At 44.4% G+C, this 22,479-nt stretch overlaps 2 protein-coding genes across 3 annotated transcripts in view; one reads left to right on the forward strand and one right to left on the reverse strand.

Annotated features, from left to right (window-relative positions):
* The window catches only part of WDPCP (WD repeat containing planar cell polarity effector), a 2,342,145-nt gene that overhangs the window by 305,356 nt on the left and 2,014,310 nt on the right, over positions 1–22,479 (forward strand). The gene's annotated exons all lie outside the window — the stretch shown is intronic.
* On the reverse strand, positions 18,673–19,593 carry LOC147709023 (uncharacterized). The gene has a single exon (XM_086925422.1). The coding sequence runs from the start codon at positions 19,591–19,593 to the stop codon at positions 18,673–18,675; it is 921 nt and encodes a 306-aa protein (XP_086781548.1).

Consider the following 22,479-nt stretch of genomic DNA (forward strand, 5'->3'; position numbering starts at 1 on the left):
TTTGATAGCCTGTCAGAAAAGGGGTCCAACCATTGATTGAAATCACCAGCAACAATCACATTGGGGCAATCAAGTGATGAAAGTAAAATTTTAATACTATTCCAAAATTGAGGGTCAGGTTTAACCGGGCCGTAAATATTCAATAACACAAGGGTTTTATTTTGAAAAACAATCTTCGCCTTCACCCATCGACCATCATCATCAGCTTGAGTAGATAAAATTTGTACACAGACAATGATTTATGAAATAAGATAGTAATTAAAAACCTTTTTTGTTGGAAGTAGAGGAATGAACAACCTGACCAACCCATTGTCTCTTCAACTTAAGAGATTCGGAAACAGTGCAATGCGTTTCTTAGAGGAAAAGAATACGGGAATTAATTTTGGACAAATGAGACAGTACCTTTTGATGCTTAATCGGGTTTCCAATACCACGAACATTCCACGAAACAAGTTTACACATAATGGAGGGAAGGGGAGGAAGTATACGAAGGGGTGTAAAACACTTCGGGATAACACCTGAAAGAAAAAACAAACAATGTAAGGAGAGGAAAGGCAACAAATGTTACAACGAATACCAGAACTTCCAAAAAGTGTATAAAATAACCAAGAGGGAGAGACATTGTAGAACAAGAACATGTAATAATATCCCAACCAGAAGAGGGATACATCAGAAAAGGGGATACGCACAAAAAGAGATTTGAAAATGTGGAGGAGACATAGAAGAAGTGAAGATAGAAAGAAAGAAGAAGGAAGAAAGAGTAGCAGGAAAATAAAAGAAAAGTGAACAGATCAAGGCAATAGAGCCTGGTCTGAGGAGAAGAGAGAAATCAAAATGGCAGGAGCATGGAAACGCCGAGGAGGAAGCGAACCCCCACGAGCAACACATAAGAAACAAGGAAAATCAAAACCTCAAGAAGGCGAAGAATGCAAAAGGGTAGAGGAGAGCAGAGGAGGAAGGAAGAACATAAAATACAAGACTCTCAACCGGAAGAGTGACAAGAAGAAAAAGATAAATCAATCATTAGTGTCCATGCCAGAAGAAGATACATTTTGCAAAAATGACTGGAGTTTCTGCGGGTCATCAAATGAGCGAGTACGACCATTATGCGTGATTTTACAAAAACATGGATGAAGGATGCCATACTGAATGTTCAATTGTCTCATCTGAGGACGAAGATTCAGAAATTCTTTGCGTCGAGCATTCGTTGCATTGGAGAGATCTTGAGAAAGAAAAATATTGTGGCCAGACCATATAAGACGCCTTTTAAGTTTAGCAGCCTTCAACACTTGCATTAATTCAGTATACTCAAGAAAAAGCATAAAAATACCACGGGGTTTCAGAGCATTAGGTTGAGGACGACCTAAACGATGAGCTCTTTGGATATTGAGAGGATGCGCTGAAGGTTGGAGTTCAAGAAGATCCATCAGGAATTTTTGTAGTAAGGGCACCATATCGGACCCCTCCACATTTTCTGGAAGGCCATACAGGCGTAGGTTATTCCTCCGATTGCGATTTTCAAGGTCCTCGGTGTGGAGTTTCAGTTTGTGAATTTCCTGTTCCAACGCAGGGATTTTGGAGGATACATCTTGGATGTCGCTAACACGTTGCTCCAACTCCAGAACTTTACCATCCATAACAGCCAGTTTTGCCTCAATTTGAGTGAGCTTAACATTGGAAGCAGACATAAATGGTTGAAGACCACGCACTTCTTCTAGGATGGAATCCAGAACAGGATTTGGCGAAGAAATGGGAGACGGTGGGTCCTTTTTTGGTCTCTTAACTTTAGCTCCAGAGGCAGAATGCTTCGGGTGGCAGACTCAATAGACATGTTGAAAGCTTCAATTAAATGTATATAGTACAGCTAGTCTCGCTCAAAACGATGCAAGAAAAAGACAAATGCGTAAAAATACGACACGCATAATAAAAGGCAGAAGTCAATCAGACAGGTAGCCGAGATACTATTCAGTATATTCCATCAGGGAAATGAACATATTAGATAGCAGTCACTGAGATTTCAATAGCATCCAATGCAACATAAGGAAGCAATGAGGAATAAGAGGCAGTCAAAGTAAATTGATGACCATATTGCGCAAAAAACAGCAAAGCAGACAGTGCGCAAGGGAGAAAATGAGCATTTATGACAGAGCGTAGATTAGTGATAGGCAGTAGTATACTTAGATTGCAGAAACTGCTGGGAGCCAAATTGCCAGAAGCAGGAGCGCAGGGACATCACGCAGTATACCACAGTGCTGGAGATGAGTGAGGTGGCGGTTACATAAAGTGATTTTTAAACTTGGCACTGACAATGCCCAAAATAACCAACAGCATGGGGAACGTTGATCTTGTCAGAGTATGAGTAACAGCTAAGCTGAAGCCGCAAAATAGGCGGAAAACGGGCTTATACAGCACCGTACAAAATGGTGGGCATTAAAACTACACTGCCGTGTGGAAGGACAGCTGAGAAGCACTTCACTCACAACTCCCATAAACAAAACTTCAAAAATGGGTGAAATCCACATGAGAGCATAGGGGAGTCCGAAAAAAAAAGAATGCAGCGGGTCATTGCTGAGGCGCTGTAACTTCCGACATAGTTATCTCTCTCATGTATAGGAAGGACGCGGGCACGGCAGTACAAAATGGCGGCCGCCCGCGCCTCCAAGTGAAGCAAATTACCGGGATGAATTCGGAGCTTCTGGGGCTCAGCCGGAGCCTATCATGGATATCCTCTATTACTCGGGATCATCCGACATCTGTATACAGCCGTAGAAGCCTCTACATGCCACGACGAGGTCCAATAATCGTGCCGAAGGGTCGCCGCTTCCCGGAGCTTACTGAGGACGCGCCATTCCTTGCTGTCGCCTAAGCCACGCCCCCCTTTTCCCCTATTTTTAAGCGCGTATTCCCAATGTTACATGTCAAGGTTTACAGGGCTCACTGGTGTCAGTCCGTGGACCCTTTACTCAATTATGCTTTCGATACCGACACAGTATGAGCTCACTGTGCAGCACGCGCTAGCCGCACTAGACAGCTCTTGAATGTCTGGAGCAGCACGTGGATTGCCTTTCAACCTCAGTCTGTCTCAAATTGAGTTCCACGACACAGAGGTCTTCACTCTGTTCGATAATATCCAATATCATTCATTGATTACAGGACGCAGCGATCATGTTCGCACGGCCATCTGTTATAATTGCAGAGCCCCCTCCTCCCCCGTTTACAGAACGCTACATCTGATCAGGGACTGTCTACCCTTCCATTGTTTCAACCAGTTCTTCTTCCCTCTCTGGACGTTTCAGAGCCTGTTAGTTATTTGTTATTCTTGTTTGAACCTGCGATTCTTCCTAATTGACCCCCTCTCCTTGTTAACACTGTTTTGGATTGATTCTTTGCTGTGGGAGATTCATCTCCCCGTCAGCAACCTCTTCTACCTAGTGAGTTTCCACTCGGTTGTCCGAATTGAGTTCAGTGAGTGAGATGTCCCACCACCACTTTTTGACATCTTACATTGATACATTTCCTTTTCTTTAGATTTCAGGAGCTACTTGATAGCCCACAAGAGAACGCACACTGATTGTTCTTCCCACTGTAAGTAGGTGACCGTTACCTCACCTCTCCTAGCATTCACCCTTTACATGCATACCACCACTACACTGACCCTTTTTTCGATTATTCTTAGGTGCTCTTTCCTGCCCTGCCGAAGACCCCTACGTGAGGATTAAATCACCCTCTAATTCCAGGGGTCGAAACATAGCAAATTTACAACCTATTCACAAGCTCAAAGTATTGACCAATAAGAACAATATGTATTTTTGAGCGATGTTCACATATGGGACATTAATAAATGTGTATATGTCACTATACCTTTACCCTGTCTCTCACCCACCAACTCACTACCATTTACCCTACCCTTCCTTTTCTTCACAATGAGAGCACTGTAAATATTGAAAGCACTTCTATTGATTGGAGCAACTGTGTTGCAAATCATTAATGCTTTGACTTTATATTGCATTCAATGCCTGTGTAATTTATGGAATTAAATTCCTGATTTTGAGCATCGTACTGAAGTTTTAAGCGCTGAATGTGTCTTCCATGGTTTGTCTCAAAAATACTGCCATGACCACTACTATAGTATACTGCTGATGTTACAGTGGGCACATTATCAGAGGAATCTCACTTACATGGGCCAGATCCCGAAAGGCACTACAAAAGATCTGCAGCAGTGGCTAATGGACTGCATTTGGGTCCTCTCCCTTCCCCAAACAAATCTCACTGTAGTAACAGATGATTCACACCTGGAATAAGGTGGACATTGGGGAAAGGTTGAGATCAGAGGACTCTGGTCTGTGGTTTAATCCGGACTCCACATATACCTGTTAGAGATCTGTGTGATCCAATTGTCATTGAAAGCCTTTCTACCCTCCATCAAGAGAAGGCTAGTGCAGGTGTTCATGGACAACACTACTGCCATGTGGTACTGCAACAAACATGTCAGGGTGTTGTCGTGGACCCTGTGTGAGGAGGCCCTGTGCCTCTGGACATGGCTGGAACATCAGGGCATTTCCCTGGAAGTTCATCACCTGGCAGGCTCTCTAAGTGCCAGAGCAGATGAACTCCGCCAAAGATGTCTAGCGGATCATGAACGGTGTCCCCAACCGGAGGTGGTGCAAGCGCTCTTTCAGCAGTTGGGAGAGCCTTGGTTAGATCTGTTCACCACCGCCCAGAATGCATAATGTCGGCAGTTCTGTACGCTGGAGTTTCCAAGCCAGCTCTCTCATGTACACACTTTTTGTCTTGACTGGAGATTTGGCTGTGTGTACGCCTTTCTGACAATACCATTCCTGCTCAGAGTTTTCAAGAAAATCAGGAGCGACCAGGCCCAAGTCACCCTTGTGGTTTACTGGGCTCGTAAGGTCTGGTATCCCGAGCTGTTAAGCATGTCTATTGGTCCTCCGATCATGCTGCTCCTCGGGGAGGTTCTCCTGTCGCTGTAGCAAGGGAAGGTTCTTCACCTGGAAATGTCAACTGTCCACCTTGATGCATAGCGAATGAGCGTGAGCAGTTGACAACTTTCGACCTTCCACCTGAAGTCTGTAATGTAATTTTGGCAAACACAGGGAGATGTTTGCTGTGTCATTTTGGCAGCCAGGTGTCATGCCACCAAAATGGTTTATGCCTGCCATTGGGGCAAGTTGCATGGTGTGCAGAAAAGCAGGTTGTCCCCCATCTGCTTCCCATTCCCAGGTTCTTCTGTTTATTCTTTCCTTTCTCTGCTTTGGGCACCTTAAAAGGCAATCTTTCTGCCATCTTGGCCTTTCTATGGTTGTCAGAACAGGTATCCCTACTCGGCTACCATAGTGTACATAGGTTTTTGAAAGATCGTCAACACATGTCCTGACCTACACTCTTCATCATGCCTCAGTGGAGCCTGAATTTTGTCTTAACCTTTGTGATGTGTTCTCCCTTTGACCGATTACACAACTCCTCTATCAGACTTCTTACTCGAAAAATGTTCTTTCTAGTGGCAATAAGATATGCTTGGATGGTTAGTGAGCTTCAAGCTTTGTCATCTCAGTCTCCATATCTTAACATCTACCCAGACAAGCTGGTTCTTCAGACTAGAGCATCCTTCATACCGAAGGTGGTCTCTCCCACTCATGTAAGATAGTCTATCACCCTGCCTACTTTTTAGTCTGCGCCTCATCCATCTAAGAAAGAGCTGTGACTCCACCGGTTGGATCCATAAAGAGCGTTGTCGTTCCTCCTAGATCGCACAAAAGAGATCTGGGTGGGCAACCAACACTTTGTGAGGTATGTCAGTGCTCAGAAAGGGAAGGCAGCACAGAAACGGACTATCTCACATGAGATTGTGATGCATTGGTCTAGAAGCATACCCCTGAAGTCTTCCATGCTCATTCCGCCAGGGCCAGAGCTACAAACACTGCGTTAGCATGTGGAGCCCCAGTCCTGGACATCTGCCAGGCAGCAACTTGTGCATCTCTGCCCACGTTTTACCAAGCACTGCTGCCTCGACAACCATGTCCACAAGGATGGGCATTTTGCTGCTCAGCCCTGCAGGATTTCTTCGTGGGAAATCATTTCCCAGGCCCACATCCGTGGTATATTTCTTGAGTATCTATTCCAATGTAAAAAATCTGTGGCTAGAACTCTCTATCTGATGAACAAATTACTTGCCTTTGGAAACCCCTTATCTGGTAGAGACTCTATCTTGCCGCAGATTCCTTACTCGCCCACCCATTATTCCCGCTCTGCGAACAGATTTATATATAAATTGCTGTTCCCCTTTCAAGGCCCTAGTTTCACACACCAGTGGTTAGTACTGTTCATGGTTCAGCGCTTCTAGCATAGAGAATCGCGAAAAGACACTGACGTCAGCACACTGTGGTGGTGCCCATATAGGTACCGCACATGCCACTTCCAACAATGCCACATAGAGCTGAATGACGCCACCTATCATCACCTGGGGTGCTGCCCATGAAAAATGTCCAGATCCAGTCTGACGCCTGGGGACTATTCTTTTTTTTTTTAAACTCTATTTTCAGTTTTATATTGTTACAGTCATAAAACACCCCCCCTCCCCCAATTGGCATCAGAACAGCACATATACACATCGACTGACTCATTAAGGCACTTTTGTTGACTTGAGGCTTCACCGAGATACACGAACACTCAGAAGGCATAGCAGAATAACATACATATAAACAAATATCATTGTGAGTACATAACCAGACCATACACTATACAGTCTACTAGCGATAACTTAGGGGACCCCCCCGGCCTCCTCCTCCGATCCCGATCCCTGCGGCGAGAATAGCTTGCCACTCGTCCCTTCTGAATCGCTTTAGGAAGTGTGTCCCCGTACTCCCAATCCTATAGCACACATAGCTTGCCAGGCCAGTAGGTCCTCTTGTAATTTCTCATCTCTACTGCAGCTCTGCATATGTGTTTCCTCTGCTAGGGACCATTCTAGCACATCCCTGATCCACGTGGGTATCTCTGGGGCCCACTGTCCCATCCAAGTAACAGCCACCCTGTGTCTGGCCAACACCAACATCAATTGCATCAATCTATAGGACAAATTTCGTTTCTTTGGCCTAGGGGCCAGCGCCAGCAGGCAGTGCAAAGGTGTTAGTGTGATACGGAGTCCCGTAGTGGCAGATATGTGCTCTACAACGCTTGCCCAAAAGCTCCGGATTAGCGGGCAATCCCAAGCCAAATGCAGGAACCCGGCCCCTTCTGCGCCACATCTGGGACAATTATCTCCCCTGTCTGGGGAATAACGCTTCAATAAAATCGGAGTGAGGTAGGTGCGGTGCAAGAAATTAAAATGTGTTAACTTAAAGCGTGCATTACAAGATACCTTCTGTGTTAGGGCCCCTATTCGCTTACGCTGCCCCTGGTCCAGTGGTGTACCTAAGTCCGCTTCCCAGGCCGCCCACGCTGGTGGCACCGGCGGGGCCGAGTCCCGACGCATGGCTGCATATAGTAGGGAAATAAGTCTGCGTCCGTTGCCACAGGACAGAATAATATTCAAGGTGTGAGTCATTGGGGGCGCCTTGGGATACTGAGCCCAAAGCGACTTCACTACATCGGGCAGCCCCTGATAATGCAGGTACTGCCGTCTTCGAAGACCGAAGGCCTCCTCCGCTTGTTCATAGGTTAGAAAGGTCTCGGTGGGGTATAGGTCGGCCAGGGATTCACATCCCCCCTCTCGCCAGGCCCGGAAGGACATATGTTGTTCCATTGTCACCACGGGCGCCAGGATCCAAATCGGCAGGTCCCTGTGGAAGGGCGCTGTGCGCAACACTCTTTCTATGAATCGTGCCAAACGCTCGCCGTGTGCCTCACGACGTAGGGCAAAGTCTCACTTGCCCCCCTGCCCCGCATCAAAGCCACCCGTAGATCCTGTACCGTTGCTCTCCCCGCCAATAGTTGCGTCTCCCAAACGTCTGCATCCGCAAACCACCTGGCAGACGATAGCAGCTGCGCAGCATAATATAATAAATCAAAGCGCAGGGCCTCTAGGCCTCCCTCCTCATCGGAGCGCACCACTGTATGAAGAGCCACTCTACTACGCCGGTCCGCCCAGAGTAGGGACGTAAGCAGTATGTTCCGGGTCCGAAAGACCCTAGGGGAAAGAGGACATAGCGTGTTCTGAAGGATATAAAGTGTCCTAGGCAGCATCACCATCTTAGCGACAGCCAGCCGACCAATGAGAGATAACGGCAGGGTGTTCCAGAAGGACACAGAGCGCTGCAGGGACTTAATCACGGCGAGGTCAACGGATACCAGTACAGTCTGTTCTACTGACCCCTGGACCTCGTGTGTGATGTGATTTAAGCTCCGTAGGTTCATGGCGGTGTTATGCCCAGGAATAAAGCCGCATTGGTCCTGGTGGACCAAATGCGCCATATGCGGTGCCAGACGGGTGGCCAATAACTTAGTCAAAATTTTCACATCTGTATTGATCATAGTGATCGGGCGATACGCGGAAGGGTTGAGTTTGTTCCCCCCTGGTTTAAGGATCATGCAAATCTCCCCACTTGACATGCTCTGCGCTGGGGACTATTCTAAGGTAAGGAACTGCGACTTGATAGAGTCTCTACCAGATAAGGCGTTATAGAAGATAAGTAACTTGTTTGTTAGGATATTGTGAAAGAATGTCTGGCCGTTTCTCAAGGAGACACGCTTGGTTGCTCTGGTAAATTTACATACATTGCAGCCACCATAGAGGTAAGTGGCCTTTAGGTTTAAGTAGGCTGGTTTGGTCCTTTGCCCATACTGGTCTGTGATTTGTATTGACAAGACAATCTTTAATATTTTTGTGTTCAATGGAATGTGAGCCATGGAGGTGGAATAGCATGGGGTCAGCTATTCAGTAAATCCCAATTCCTACTGATGATGATCTGGGCTTGTGAAGGTTGAGTATTAAGAGTCATCATCACTTTTATGTGGTCTGCGCTAGGTCCCACATTTTTCTCCAGAAGTGTCTGTCTCTGGGTGTTCAATGCCCTTTTTCGGGTCTTGTGTATTATCCATGTAGGATAGGACCTCTGGAAAACATGGTTCTCCTGCTCCATTGATTGCTTCTTATATGTGGCAGTTTCTGAGCAGTTATGGTGTTACCTCAAAAATTGACCCACCAGGAGATTATCGTTTACAACCCTCGAGTGAAATGATGTATAATGTAGAAGGGCACTCTTGGCTGTAGGCTTCTGATGGACTGATAAACTATTACCCTCTCTCTCTCTCTATATATATATATATATATATATATATATATATATATATAGAGGGTAATAGTTAGATAGATATATATCTATATATATATATATATCCACCAAGAATTACGCGCAGCCCTTAGCAGCGTAAAAGCCGACCACAACAGCATGATTTCGGATCTTTTATTCCCAGGCAAGATGGTTACAACAAGCAGGATGGCATGACGCGTTTCGAGGTCAGTTACCTCTTCCTCATATGCATAGTATCAAGGGCGGGTTCGTTAGACATTTAAAACGTAGCTGGGACATTGAAGAAGGACAACAGTCCATACATTTTAAAGAGGCAGTCAGTTAGTGCGTTAATTGCAGTTTTGTTCGAGTTCAGGTAAAAAAGTGCCCAAAGTCAATCTTTTATCTTGTTAAATACAAATGTTCACTTTCCATATCGTTGGTTTACCTTAACTCCCTTTTGCAGTCTTAATCACTTTATTTCGACTTCAAGGTCCACAATGCCTCTTACTGCACATCCGGCATTATTCTTTTCTCCAATGTCGATCGTGGCAAACTCTCCACAGCGTCAGCTCTAGCCAAATGCAAAATGCTTTCAATCGGCAGAGTTTAATCCTCATTATAATCCGATGGTCAGAGCGACGCCGGAGCAGGTTACGACCACCCAGGATAATATCTCCTTACTTGCCATCACGGAATTATTCACAGAATCATGTTGTGCTTTTAGGAAGTCCTTAAGCAAACTCTAGCTGTCTCATCAGTTCACTTCCATGGTGAGGCGGGCCGCACTCGGGGCCCTTCCATTCAGCCCTTTCAGTAACAAATGCTTTCAGCCGGCGGGCGCTTCTGTACCTGTTTCACACAGAGTTGCAAAGTCCTGACAAAAGAGGCGCCTCTCCCTTACGAGTCTGGGTCGGTTCACGGGGTGTGTCAGACACTCCAAAAAATCCACCAAGAATTACGCGCAGCCCTTAGCAGCGTAAAAGCCGACCACAACAGCATGATTTCGGATCTTTTATTCCCAGGCAAGATGGTTACAACAAGCAGGATGGCATGACGCGTTTCGAGGTCAGTTACCTCTTCCTCATATGCATAGTATCAAGGGCGGGTTCGTTAGACATTTAAAACGTAGCTGGGACATTGAAGAAGGACAACAGTCCATACATTTTAAAGAGGCAGTCAGTTAGTGCGTTAATTGCAGTTTTGTTCGAGTTCAGGTAAAAAAGTGCCCAAAGTCAATCTTTTATCTTGTTAAATACAAATGTTCACTTTCCATATCGTTGGTTTACCTTAACTCCCTTTTGCAGTCTTAATCACTTTATTTCGACTTCAAGGTCCACAATGCCTCTTACTGCACATCCGGCATTATTCTTTTCTCCAATGTCGATCGTGGCAAACTCTCCACAGCGTCAGCTCTAGCCAAATGCAAAATGCTTTCAATCGGCAGAGTTTAATCCTCATTATAATCCGATGGTCAGAGCGACGCCGGAGCAGGTTACGACCACCCAGGATAATATCTCCTTACTTGCCATCACGGAATTATTCACAGAATCATGTTGTGCTTTTAGGAAGTCCTTAAGCAAACTCTAGCTGTCTCATCAGTTCACTTCCATGGTGAGGCGGGCCGCACTCGGGGCCCTTCCATTCAGCCCTTTCAGTAACAAATGCTTTCAGCCGGCGGGCGCTTCTGTACCTGTTTCACACAGAGTTGCAAAGTCCTGACAAAAGAGGCGCCTCTCCCTTACGAGTCTGGGTCGGTTCACGGGGTGTGTCAGACACTCCAAAAAATCCACCAAGAATTACGCGCAGCCCTTAGCAGCGTAAAAGCCGACCACAACAGCATGATTTCGGATCTTTTATTCCCAGGCTAGATGGTTACAACAAGCAGGATGGCATGACGCGTTTCGAGGTCAGTTACCTCTTCCTCATATGCATAGTATCAAGGGCGGGTTCGTTAGACATTTAAAACGTAGCTGGGACATTGAAGAAGGACAACAGTCCATACATTTTAAAGAGGCAGTCAGTTAGTGCGTTAATTGCAGTTTTGTTCGAGTTCAGGTAAAAAAGTGCCCAAAGTCAATCTTTTATCTTGTTAAATACAAATGTTCACTTTCCATATCGTTGGTTTACCTTAACTCCCTTTTGCAGTCTTAATCACTTTATTTCGACTTCAAGGTCCACAATGCCTCTTACTGCACATCCGGCATTATTCTTTTCTCCAATGTCGATCGTGGCAAACTCTCCACAGCGTCAGCTCTAGCCAAATGCAAAATGCTTTCAATCGGCAGAGTTTAATCCTCATTATAATCCGATGGTCAGAGCGACACCGGAGCAGGTTACGACCACCCAGGATAATATCTCCTTACTTGCCATCACGGAATTATTCACAGAATCATGTTGTGCTTTTAGGAAGTCCTTAAGCAAACTCTAGCTGTCTCATCAGTTCACTTCCATTGTGAGGCGGGCCGCACTCGGGGCCCTTCCATTCAGCCCTTTCAGTAACAAATGCTTTCAGCCGGCGGGCGCTTCTGTACCTGTTTCACACAGAGTTGCAAAGTCCTGACAAAAGAGGCGCCTCTCCCTTACGAGTCTGGGTCGGTTCACGGGGTGTGTCAGACACTCCAAAAAATCCACCAAGAATTACGCGCAGCCCTTAGCAGCGTAAAAGCCGACCACAACAGCATGATTTCGGATCTTTTATTCCCAGGCAAGATGGTTACAACAAGCAGGATGGCATGACGCGTTTCGAGGTCAGTTACCTCTTCCTCATATGCATAGTATCAAGGGCGGGTTCGTTAGACATTTAAAACGTAGCTGGGACATTGAAGAAGGACAACAGTCCATACATTTTAAAGAGGCAGTCGGTTAGTGCGTTAATTGCAGTTTTGTTCGAGTTCAGGTAAAAAAGTGCCCAAAGTCAATCTTTTATCTTGTTAAATACAAATGTTCACTTTCCATATCGTTGGTTTACCTTAACTCCCTTTTGCAGTCTTAATCACTTTATTTCGACTTCAAGGTCCACAATGCCTCTTACTGCACATCCGGCATTATTCTTTTCTCCAATGTCGATCGTGGCAAACTCTCCACAGCGTCAGCTCTAGCCAAATGCAAAATGCTTTCAATCGGCAGAGTTTAATCCTCATTATAATCCGATGGTCAGAGCGACGCCGGAGCAGGTTACGACCACCCAGGATAATATCTCCTTACTTGCCATCACGGAATTATTCACAGAATCATGTTGTGCTTTTAGGAAGTCCTTAAGCAAACTCTAGCTGTCTCATCAGTTCACTTCCATGGTGAGGCGGGCCGCACTCGGGGCCCTTCCATTCAGCCCTTTCAGTAACAAATGCTTTCAGCCGGCGGGCGCTTCTGTACCTGTTTCACACAGAGTTGCAAAGTCCTGACAAAAGAGGCGCCTCTCCCTTACGAGTCTGGGTCGGTTCACGGGGTGTGTCAGACACTCCAAAAAATCCACCAAGAATTACGCGCAGCCCTTAGCAGCGTAAAAGCCGACCACAACAGCATGATTTCGGATCTTTTATTCCCAGGCAAGATGGTTACAACAAGCAGGATGGCATGACGCGTTTCGAGGTCAGTTACCTCTTCCTCATATGCATAGTATCAAGGGCGGGTTCGTTAGACATTTAAAACGTAGCTGGGACATTGAAGAAGGACAACAGTCCATACATTTTAAAGAGGCAGTCAGTTAGTGCGTTAATTGCAGTTTTGTTCGAGTTCAGGTAAAAAAGTGCCCAAAGTCAATCTTTTATCTTGTTAAATACAAATGTTCACTTTCCATATCGTTGGTTTACCTTAACTCCCTTTTGCAGTCTTAATCACTTTATTTCGACTTCAAGGTCCACAATGCCTCTTACTGCACATCCGGCATTATTCTTTTCTCCAATGTCGATCGTGGCAAACTCTCCACAGCGTCAGCTCTAGCCAAATGCAAAATGCTTTCAATCGGCAGAGTTTAATCCTCATTATAATCCGATGGTCAGAGCGACGCCGGAGCAGGTTACGACCACCCAGGATAATATCTCCTTACTTGCCATCACGGAATTATTCACAGAATCATGTTGTGCTTTTAGGAAGTCCTTAAGCAAACTCTAGCTGTCTCATCAGTTCACTTCCATGGTGAGGCGGGCCGCACTCGGGGCCCTTCCATTCAGCCCTTTCAGTAACAAATGCTTTCAGCCGGCGGGCGCTTCTGTACCTGTTTCACACAGAGTTGCAAAGTCCTGACAAAAGAGGCGCCTCTCCCTTACGAGTCTGGGTCGGTTCACGGGGTGTGTCAGACACTCCAAAAAATCCACCAAGAATTACGCGCAGCCCTTAGCAGCGTAAAAGCCGACCACAACAGCATGATTTCGGATCTTTTATTCCCAGGCAAGATGGTTACAACAAGCAGGATGGCATGACGCGTTTCGAGGTCAGTTACCTCTTCCTCATATGCATAGTATCAAGGGCGGGTTCGTTAGACATTTAAAACGTAGCTGGGACATTGAAGAAGGACAACAGTCCATACATTTTAAAGAGGCAGTCAGTTAGTGCGTTAATTGCAGTTTTGTTCGAGTTCAGGTAAAAAAGTGCCCAAAGTCAATCTTTTATCTTGTTAAATACAAATGTTCACTTTCCATATCGTTGGTTTACCTTAACTCCCTTTTGCAGTCTTAATCACTTTATTTCGACTTCAAGGTCCACAATGCCTCTTACTGCACATCCGGCATTATTCTTTTCTCCAATGTCGATCGTGGCAAACTCTCCACAGCGTCAGCTCTAGCCAAATGCAAAATGCTTTCAATCGGCAGAGTTTAATCCTCATTATAATCCGATGGTCAGAGCGACGCCGGAGCAGGTTACGACCACCCAGGATAATATCTCCTTACTTGCCATCACGGAATTATTCACAGAATCATGTTGTGCTTTTAGGAAGTCCTTAAGCAAACTCTAGCTGTCTCATCAGTTCACTTCCATGGTGAGGCGGGCCGCACTCGGGGCCCTTCCATTCAGCCCTTTCAGTAACAAATGCTTTCAGCCGGCGGGCGCTTCTGTACCTGTTTCACACAGAGTTGCAAAGTCCTGACAAAAGAGGCGCCTCTCCCTTACGAGTCTGGGTCGGTTCACGGGGTGTGTCAGACACTCCAAAAAATCCACCAAGAATTACGCGCAGCCCTTAGCAGCGTAAAAGCCGACCACAACAGCATGATTTCGGATCTTTTATTCCCAGGCAAGATGGTTACAACAAGCAGGATGGCATGACGCGTTTCGAGGTCAGTTACCTCTTCCTCATATGCATAGTATCAAGGGCGGGTTCGTTAGACATTTAAAACGTAGCTGGGACATTGAAGAAGGACAACAGTCCATACATTTTAAAGAGGCAGTCAGTTAGTGCGTTAATTGCAGTTTTGTTCGAGTTCAGGTAAAAAAGTGCCCAAAGTCAATCTTTTATCTTGTTAAATACAAATGTTCACTTTCCATATCGTTGGTTTACCTTAACTCCCTTTTGCAGTCTTAATCACTTTATTTCGACTTCAAGGTCCACAATGCCTCTTACTGCACATCCGGCATTATTCTTTTCTCCAATGTCGATCGTGGCAAACTCTCCACAGCGTCAGCTCTAGCCAAATGCAAAATGCTTTCAATCGGCAGAGTTTAATCCTCATTATAATCCGATGGTCAGAGCGACGCCGGAGCAGGTTACGACCACCCAGGATAATATCTCCTTACTTGCCATCACGGAATTATTCACAGAATCATGTTGTGCTTTTAGGAAGTCCTTAAGCAAACTCTAGCTGTCTCATCAGTTCACTTCCATGGTGAGGCGGGCCGCACTCGGGGCCCTTCCATTCAGCCCTTTCAGTAACAAATGCTTTCAGCCGGCGGGCGCTTCTGTACCTGTTCTGAGCAGTTATGGTGTTACCTCAAAAATTGACCCACCAGGAGATTATCGTTTACAACCCTCGAGTGAAATGATGTATAATGTAGAAGGGCACTCTTGGCTGTAGGCTTCTGATGGACTGATAAACTATTACCCTCTCTCTCTCTATATATATATATATATATATATATATATATATATATATATATATATATATATATATAGAGGGTAATAGTTAGATAGATATATATCTATATCTATATATATATATATATATATATATATATATATATATATATATATATATCCAACCAAAACCTTCTCCAGTAAAGAAAAGAAATCCGGGCCACTTGGAAGTGCAAAGCGTGATTTTTATTCAATGGCTTTCTCGACGCGTTTCGCAGTCAATTCTGCTTTTTCACGAGACAGAAACCAAACAGGAAGTACTGATTATATACAGTCACATGGTATTAGATTCATACTCATGGAAAACAGACTACAGGTAAGTTCACGGGCTGAGTCCGGTGTAAACAAACACTCGCTGTGCAGCAGAATGGACAAAAGCAATCGCATATGTGAAATACATATTGAGTCTTGCACATTACATACACTCGCTGTGCAGCAAAATGAACAAATAGCAATCGTGTATGTGAAACAAAAATAAAGTTGCAGATATGCAGTCTTGCACATTAGATTCACATTAAATCCTAATCATGCAGCCCCTGTGGGCACATTAATCGCAACCTTTGCGTGCAGCAGTTGTCCGATTCAGATGTAACTGCAACCAAGGCCTGTAAGCCATATACTCGTCATTAATAGAGTAATTGTGCCCCAGTGGGCACCATGACAGCCATGAATTCATTCATTCATACTGTCCAAGCAATTTCAGGCGTGCGAAGCCTAATTCATACTGCTCTGATTGCGCCCAAGTGGGCAAAGCCAAATAGTTCAAAAGTTCAGCGAAGTCCATTCATACAATTCACGCTCATCCGAGGCTCATAGTAATCGGACAGATTCCCAAGATTGGTCACCAGGCAACTCTGTAAACCAAAAAGTGAGAGATATGCAATCAGTGACTGTAATGTGAGTGATAAAGTGATAAAGAAAACATTGTAAGTTAAAAAACGGCAGAAATATACACAGACAAACCGACAGGTTAACCTAAATGCACACTCAATTCCTCATGTAAATTGTGGCCATTGGGTTGGGTGGTCCTATACTTGATAATAAGTCTGGATTCAAGTCTCCTCATCTCCTTTATGCGGTCTCCCCCTCGTTCTCTTAAAGGGACTGTCTCCAGAACACAGAATGATAGCAAGTTAGCATTGCTCTTGTGGTGCGTGGCGAAATGCCTGGCAATGGGATACTGCTTATCTCCATTGGTTATGGCTCGCATGTGTTCGAGCACTCTTTTCTTAGCCTGGTGTTTGGAGCTGCCAATATAATGCAACTGGCAGGGGCATTTCAATGCGTATACCACATGGTCGGTAAGACATGTCACATGCTTGGTGATTTTAAATTTGCTGGCATCTTTGGACAGTTGTATTTCCTTAATGTTTTTGCTGTTGCGACAGGCTTTACACCTGCCACAAATGTAAAAACCTTGTACTGGGTTTCTCTGTTTGATTGTCTTAGGTAAGAGAGTCGAACAGAGAAAGTCTTTAAGGGATTTGGGTCTCCTGAAGGTGAGTTGGGGATGCTCAGAGATAGCTGGGGCTAGGTCCTTGTCAAGTTTTAAAATGTTCCAGTATTTGCTCAAAGCATTCCTCACTCCCCTAGATTCACAGTTGTAATCAGTGATAAATCTACTGATCACGCCTTCATTGGGCTGGCTTTCTAGTGCAGTGGGGTTGAGGAGGCTTGTTCTGTCTCTTTCTTTTACCTTAGCCAGGGCTCTGGCTATGCATTTGCGACCATACCCTCGGTGTTTGAACCTTTCACTCATGAGGGTTACTTCTCTGTTGTAGTCCAATTCGTTAGAGCAATTTCGTTTAGCTCTAAGGAATTCCCCTACAGGGATGGAATTAATGAGATTGGTCGGGTGACAACTCGAGGCGTGCAGTAAGCGGTTCCCAGCCGTACTTTTGCGGAATAGGGTCGCGGTAAGAGTGTTATTTTTGTTCTCAACCCTGACATCCAAGAATTCAATGGCTGTGGGATTTGTATGGCAGGTGAAGCTAAGATTAAAGTCATTGGAATTCAAATCATTAAAAAAATCCACCGCCTCTTGTTGGCTACCACTCCAGACAATGAAAATATCGTCTATGTAGCGTAGCCAACAAACAACTTTGGTTGAAAACGCCGGGGACTGGTAGACCACCTTCTCCTCCCACAGTCCCAGGTAAAGACAGGCAAAACTCGGCGCAAAACAAGTCCCCATTGCCGTGCCAAGCAGCTGATGGTAGACAGTTTCATTAAATAGGAAAAAATTCTTAGTGAGGCAAGTGTATGCCATCTCAAGAATCATCTCAGTATGGAGAAGATAAGAGATAGACCGAGTTTTGAGGACGTGTCTGCATGCGTCGATCCCTTGCTGATGCGGAATACAAGTGTAAAGGCTATTTACATCAAGGGTCATGAACAGCCAATCAGGGTCCCAGGGCATGTTGTTAATTTTCTGTAGAAAATGGCCTGAGTCTCTGATATATGAGGGTAAGTTCAACACCAGGGGTTGAAAAAAGAAGTCCACATATCTTGAGGTGTTTTCCCAACAACTGCCCCTGGATGTTACAATGGGTCGACCGGGGGGATTAGTTATATTTTTGTGGACTTTAGGTAGGAGGTAGAGGGCAGGCATTTTAGGGTGTCTGTTGAGAATGAAATTAAATTCCTCTTTGCTAATCAGCTTCCTTTCCCTCCAATCATTAAGTTGTTCCGTGTATTTTGAAACACAGGCAAGATAAATTGCCCTACTGCTTTTTTCATACTTAGTGCAGTCACTTAACTGGGACAAACCCTCATTGATATACATGTCACGGGGTAACACCACCATGTTTCCCCCTTTGTCAGATTTCTTGATGACGATTTGTCTGTCATCGCACAGGGATCTGATAGCCTCAAATTGTGCAACAGTTAAATTGTGCCTCACATGGTTATTAGCCCTAGACAATCTTTCAAATTCTTTAACCATTGCTTTTTCAAATATGTCGATTGATTCGTTAACAATTTGCGGTAAAAACACAGATTTGGGTCTAAAACCGCTTGTGAAATTCAAACCAATATCCACATCATCGGGTATAACATTAAGCATAGGGTTATCGAGCGTGTCCAAGTCTCCTTCCAGTTCATGGAGTAGATGCAGCGTTTCCACATCTTCACCTGTGATACTGGTAGGCACTTGTGCAGACTCGCAGGTCTCGGTGGAAAGTTTTGTGGCATGCCACTTCTTTAAGCGCAACTTACGGGTAAAGTAAAAGAGATCAATGCGACTTTGGGTATAGTCAAAGGAGGAGGTGGGGCAGAAAGATAATCCTAAGGAAAGTACCTCTTTCTCAGCCGTGTTCAGCTCCCGGGTAGATAAGTTGATAATTGTGTTGGACTCCATTATTTTCCTCTCCTCTGGCCCCTTGTCCTGGATCCCACTGGGCTCGATATGTTGCTGGTGTTCATGTTTGCGTTTTTTCTTCCGGCGCCTTTCAAGCCTTGACCGCGTCCTTTTCCTCCTCCGGGTGGTTTGTTTTGCCCAGTAAGTCTTCCCTGGGCTACCATAGCAAACTCCATTAAAATCTTCTCTTTTGGGCTCATAAGCTCAGGATTATGTGCTGATAGGGTGCTTGGCCCAGCTGGAGCTGCAGCTTGTTCCCTTGAATCAACCTGATCCCTTGTTTTTGTGGCATTAGTTCCGTTAGAAGAAGGACATGGTGTGGACTCCTGTGTGGTGTTTGAACGCAGATGATCGTATCTTTTGGCAAAGGTCAACACTTGGCCGCGCTCATAGTCATTGCGGTCTCGTATGAATTTGCTTTCTTTCTTGTCACGTATTTCTTTCTCCAGCTTTTCAAGTTTCATTTCAAACTTTGCCATTTCGATGTCAAAGTCTTTTTCATTCTCGAACAGGCTTTTTAATTGATTTGTAATGGCCTCTATCTCTGAGGCCAGTTTTTCACAGTGTTTATTTGCATATTTCACGAGAATTTTGAGCATTCTTATAGAACATTCGTGACTGTTCCCCGCCCATTCTTCCACCATGTCTGGGTCCGGGTCTGCGAGGGTCGGTGTGGTGTAGATCCTCAACCCCCTTGGTACTCTGTCTACTTCAATATACTTCTGAAGTGTGGTGGCTTCCCACCATTTACTTTGTTCTGTCACCAGCAGCTTCCACAAGGTATTCCACAGGTTCTGTTTGTTTGGGCCAGTGCTCCTCTGATTTACATTCTCAGAGGTATTGCTGGAGGTGGGTGAGTCAAGATCGGTGAACATGCGGCTTGCTGCTTCATTCCGCCGTTGGTTCCTATTAGAAGCCATTATAGGTACAGTTTGTTTAGGTGCATGCGGGAAATATGAGCTTCCGCCTGCTTTGCCTTCGTGACACACTCACGCAAAGGAAATGCGTAATGTGTATCAAGCCTTAAGCCTCTCTGAACAACGCTGAGATGTTATTGCTCGTGATCGACGGTGTCGGTACAAACATCCGTCAGTAACGGAATACGACAGAATACACAGGAACTCACCAATGCAACTGGCGAAGACTGGAAGCGAGTTTCTGCTCGTACTAAAGTTGTCCTCCGTAACTGACTTGGAGAAATATTTTCCAAGCGATTGTCCGTTGTTTGTAACCAGCGTTGACACAATGTTGCCGTGTCCAGGTTCAAAAGGGCGGGCGGGGTTCTTTTTCAATCAGAGCAGTATGAATTAGGCTTCGCACGCCTGAAATTGCTTGGACAGTATGAATGAATGAATTCATGGCTGTCATGGTGCCCACTGGGGCACAATTACTCTATTAATGACGAGTATATGGCTTATAGCCCTTGGTTGCAGTTACATCTGAATCGGACAACTGCTGCACGCAAAGGTTGTGATTAATGTGCCCACAGGGGCTGCATGATTAGGATTTAATGTGAATCTAATGTGCAAGACTGCATATCTGCAACTTTATTTTTGTTTCACATACACGATTGCTATTTGTTCATTTTGCTGCACAGCGAGTGTATGTAATGTGCAAGACTCAATATGTATTTCACATATGCGATTGCTTTTGTCCATTCTGCTGCACAGCGAGTGTTTGTTTACACCGGACTCAGCCCGTGAACTTACCTGTAGTCTGTTTTCCATGAGTATGAATCTAATACCATGTGACTGTATATAATCAGTACTTCCTGTTTGGTTTCTGTCTCGTGAAAAAGCAGAATTGACTGCGAAACGCGTCGAGAAAGCCATTGAATAAAAATCACGCTTTGCACTTCCAAGTGGCCCGGATTTCTTTTCTTTACTGGAGAAGGTTTTGGTTGGATACATTGGGACTCGCTATCCCATCCGAGGCCCGCCTTTGGCAAGCGGCAGGGTTCTATAGCGACGTGTTTGGTTGGATATATATATATATATATATATATATATATATATATATATATATATATGTGTGTGATTCTCAAAGTTTTGCCGCAATAAGCATCACACGCACTCGGAAAAAGTACAGCTAGTGAGCATTTATTTCCAAAGTAACGCTACGTGTTTCAGCACAGAAGTGCCTTGGTCACACGTTTAACTTGCAACTAGTGAGGAACCATCTTAAGTACAAGCTTACTGATCACAAAGTAAAGTAAACATAAAAGATGTACATTGTAAACAAAGAAACTGGTGCGGCCATTTGTAAACAGAATGAGTCACATAGGTCCTCTATAGAAGTGTGGGTTCTCTAATGATTGTGTATTCGAAAATCATATTATACAGTTAAAGCAATTCATATGCATTGTTAATGATTCAAAAAGTTAAAAGAGGATCTCTGGTTAGAGCTATTAGGAACTCGCTCAAACCTCAATGTGACATCAAATGAAATTAGCCCGTAAATCCACCATTTTTGAACGGGTAATCGTCATTGAACTAACTATAACGAAAAAGCACAGTGAACTCAAACTGTTTTTGAGTAGTAATTCAAGGGAACATAATTTGCATCAAATTATTATATTAATACATATTTTCCCATTTGCACTGTGCGAAACATAATTTCTGTATTATTCACTCGGTCTAGTGCCCGAAAAAAACATATTGTCACTCAATTTAGGAGTTAAAACAGTTAGAAGCAAGAACCCCATGTATGACAAAAGTGAGTTAGCCTGTAAAAAGAAAACCAGTCTCTATAGTTGGTGATCAATTTGAGCTTGTCAATCAATGTCCCGTCAATCTAGATCAGAGTGCAATAAGATCCATGGGATCAAAAAATTGTATTTTTTTACAATAAAAATGAAGGTGAATATCTTAGCTTAACGTAGTGAGGTGATAGTCTTCAATTCTTGGAAGCCGTGTGGGGGTCAGTGCAGTGCTCAAAATTAATAAGAGATAGTGTCCCACAATCATGCTCCTGGAAGACAAATTACAAAAAATTGAAATTGGTTTAAAAACACAATAGTTATACTAATTTGTCACATAATAATGCAGAAATATTCAAATTACACACAATACAAGTATAGACACTATTGTCCCAGATTGGACTAAACCGATCAAATTTACAATTAGACACTGGTAGAGTTAATCCATATGGAGATGGGTTGCAAGTTCCTCATCCAAATTGTGCCCCCCAGGGAATTTTGTTTCCAGTTCTAATATCCATTTGGATTCTTTTTTCCTCAGGGCAAGTTCACGATTTCCGCCCCGTTTGCCAATGTTAACCTGTTCAATTGCGTAATACCTTAGAAGTTCATTGTTCGATTGATGCACCTCTTGGAAATGTCTGGCAATAGGATACTTAGGGTCTTTGTTGGTAATTGCCCTTAGGTGTTCTTGAACCCTTTTCTTTGCCATGCAGGACGTGCTGCCCACATACCTTCTCTGGCATGGACATTCCGAGATGTATATGACATAGGTGGAACTACAGGTTAAAAATTGCTTGATTTGTCGTTTGATTTGTGTCCCTGGTACTTCAAAATCCTTAACCATAACACTAGTTCGGCAGGCCCTGCAGTGTCCACAGGTATAAAATCCCCTTAACCCTTGAATGTGTTGGCCCTTTTTGTCTGTTATGTCACCTTTGACCAACATATCCCTCAAATTACGACCTCTTCTGTATGTTATTAGGGGTCTCTTTGTAAGTTTGGGGCCTATGATAGTATCTGCTTTCAGGATTTTCCAATTGTCAGCCATTATTTTTTGGACCTTGTTAGACTTCTGATTGAATGTTGTGATAAATCTAGGAGGTTC

Source organism: Lissotriton vulgaris, chromosome 6 (assembly GCF_964263255.1).
Source record: "Lissotriton vulgaris chromosome 6, aLisVul1.2, whole genome shotgun sequence".
Classification (NCBI taxonomy): Eukaryota; Metazoa; Chordata; class Amphibia; order Caudata; family Salamandridae; genus Lissotriton; species Lissotriton vulgaris.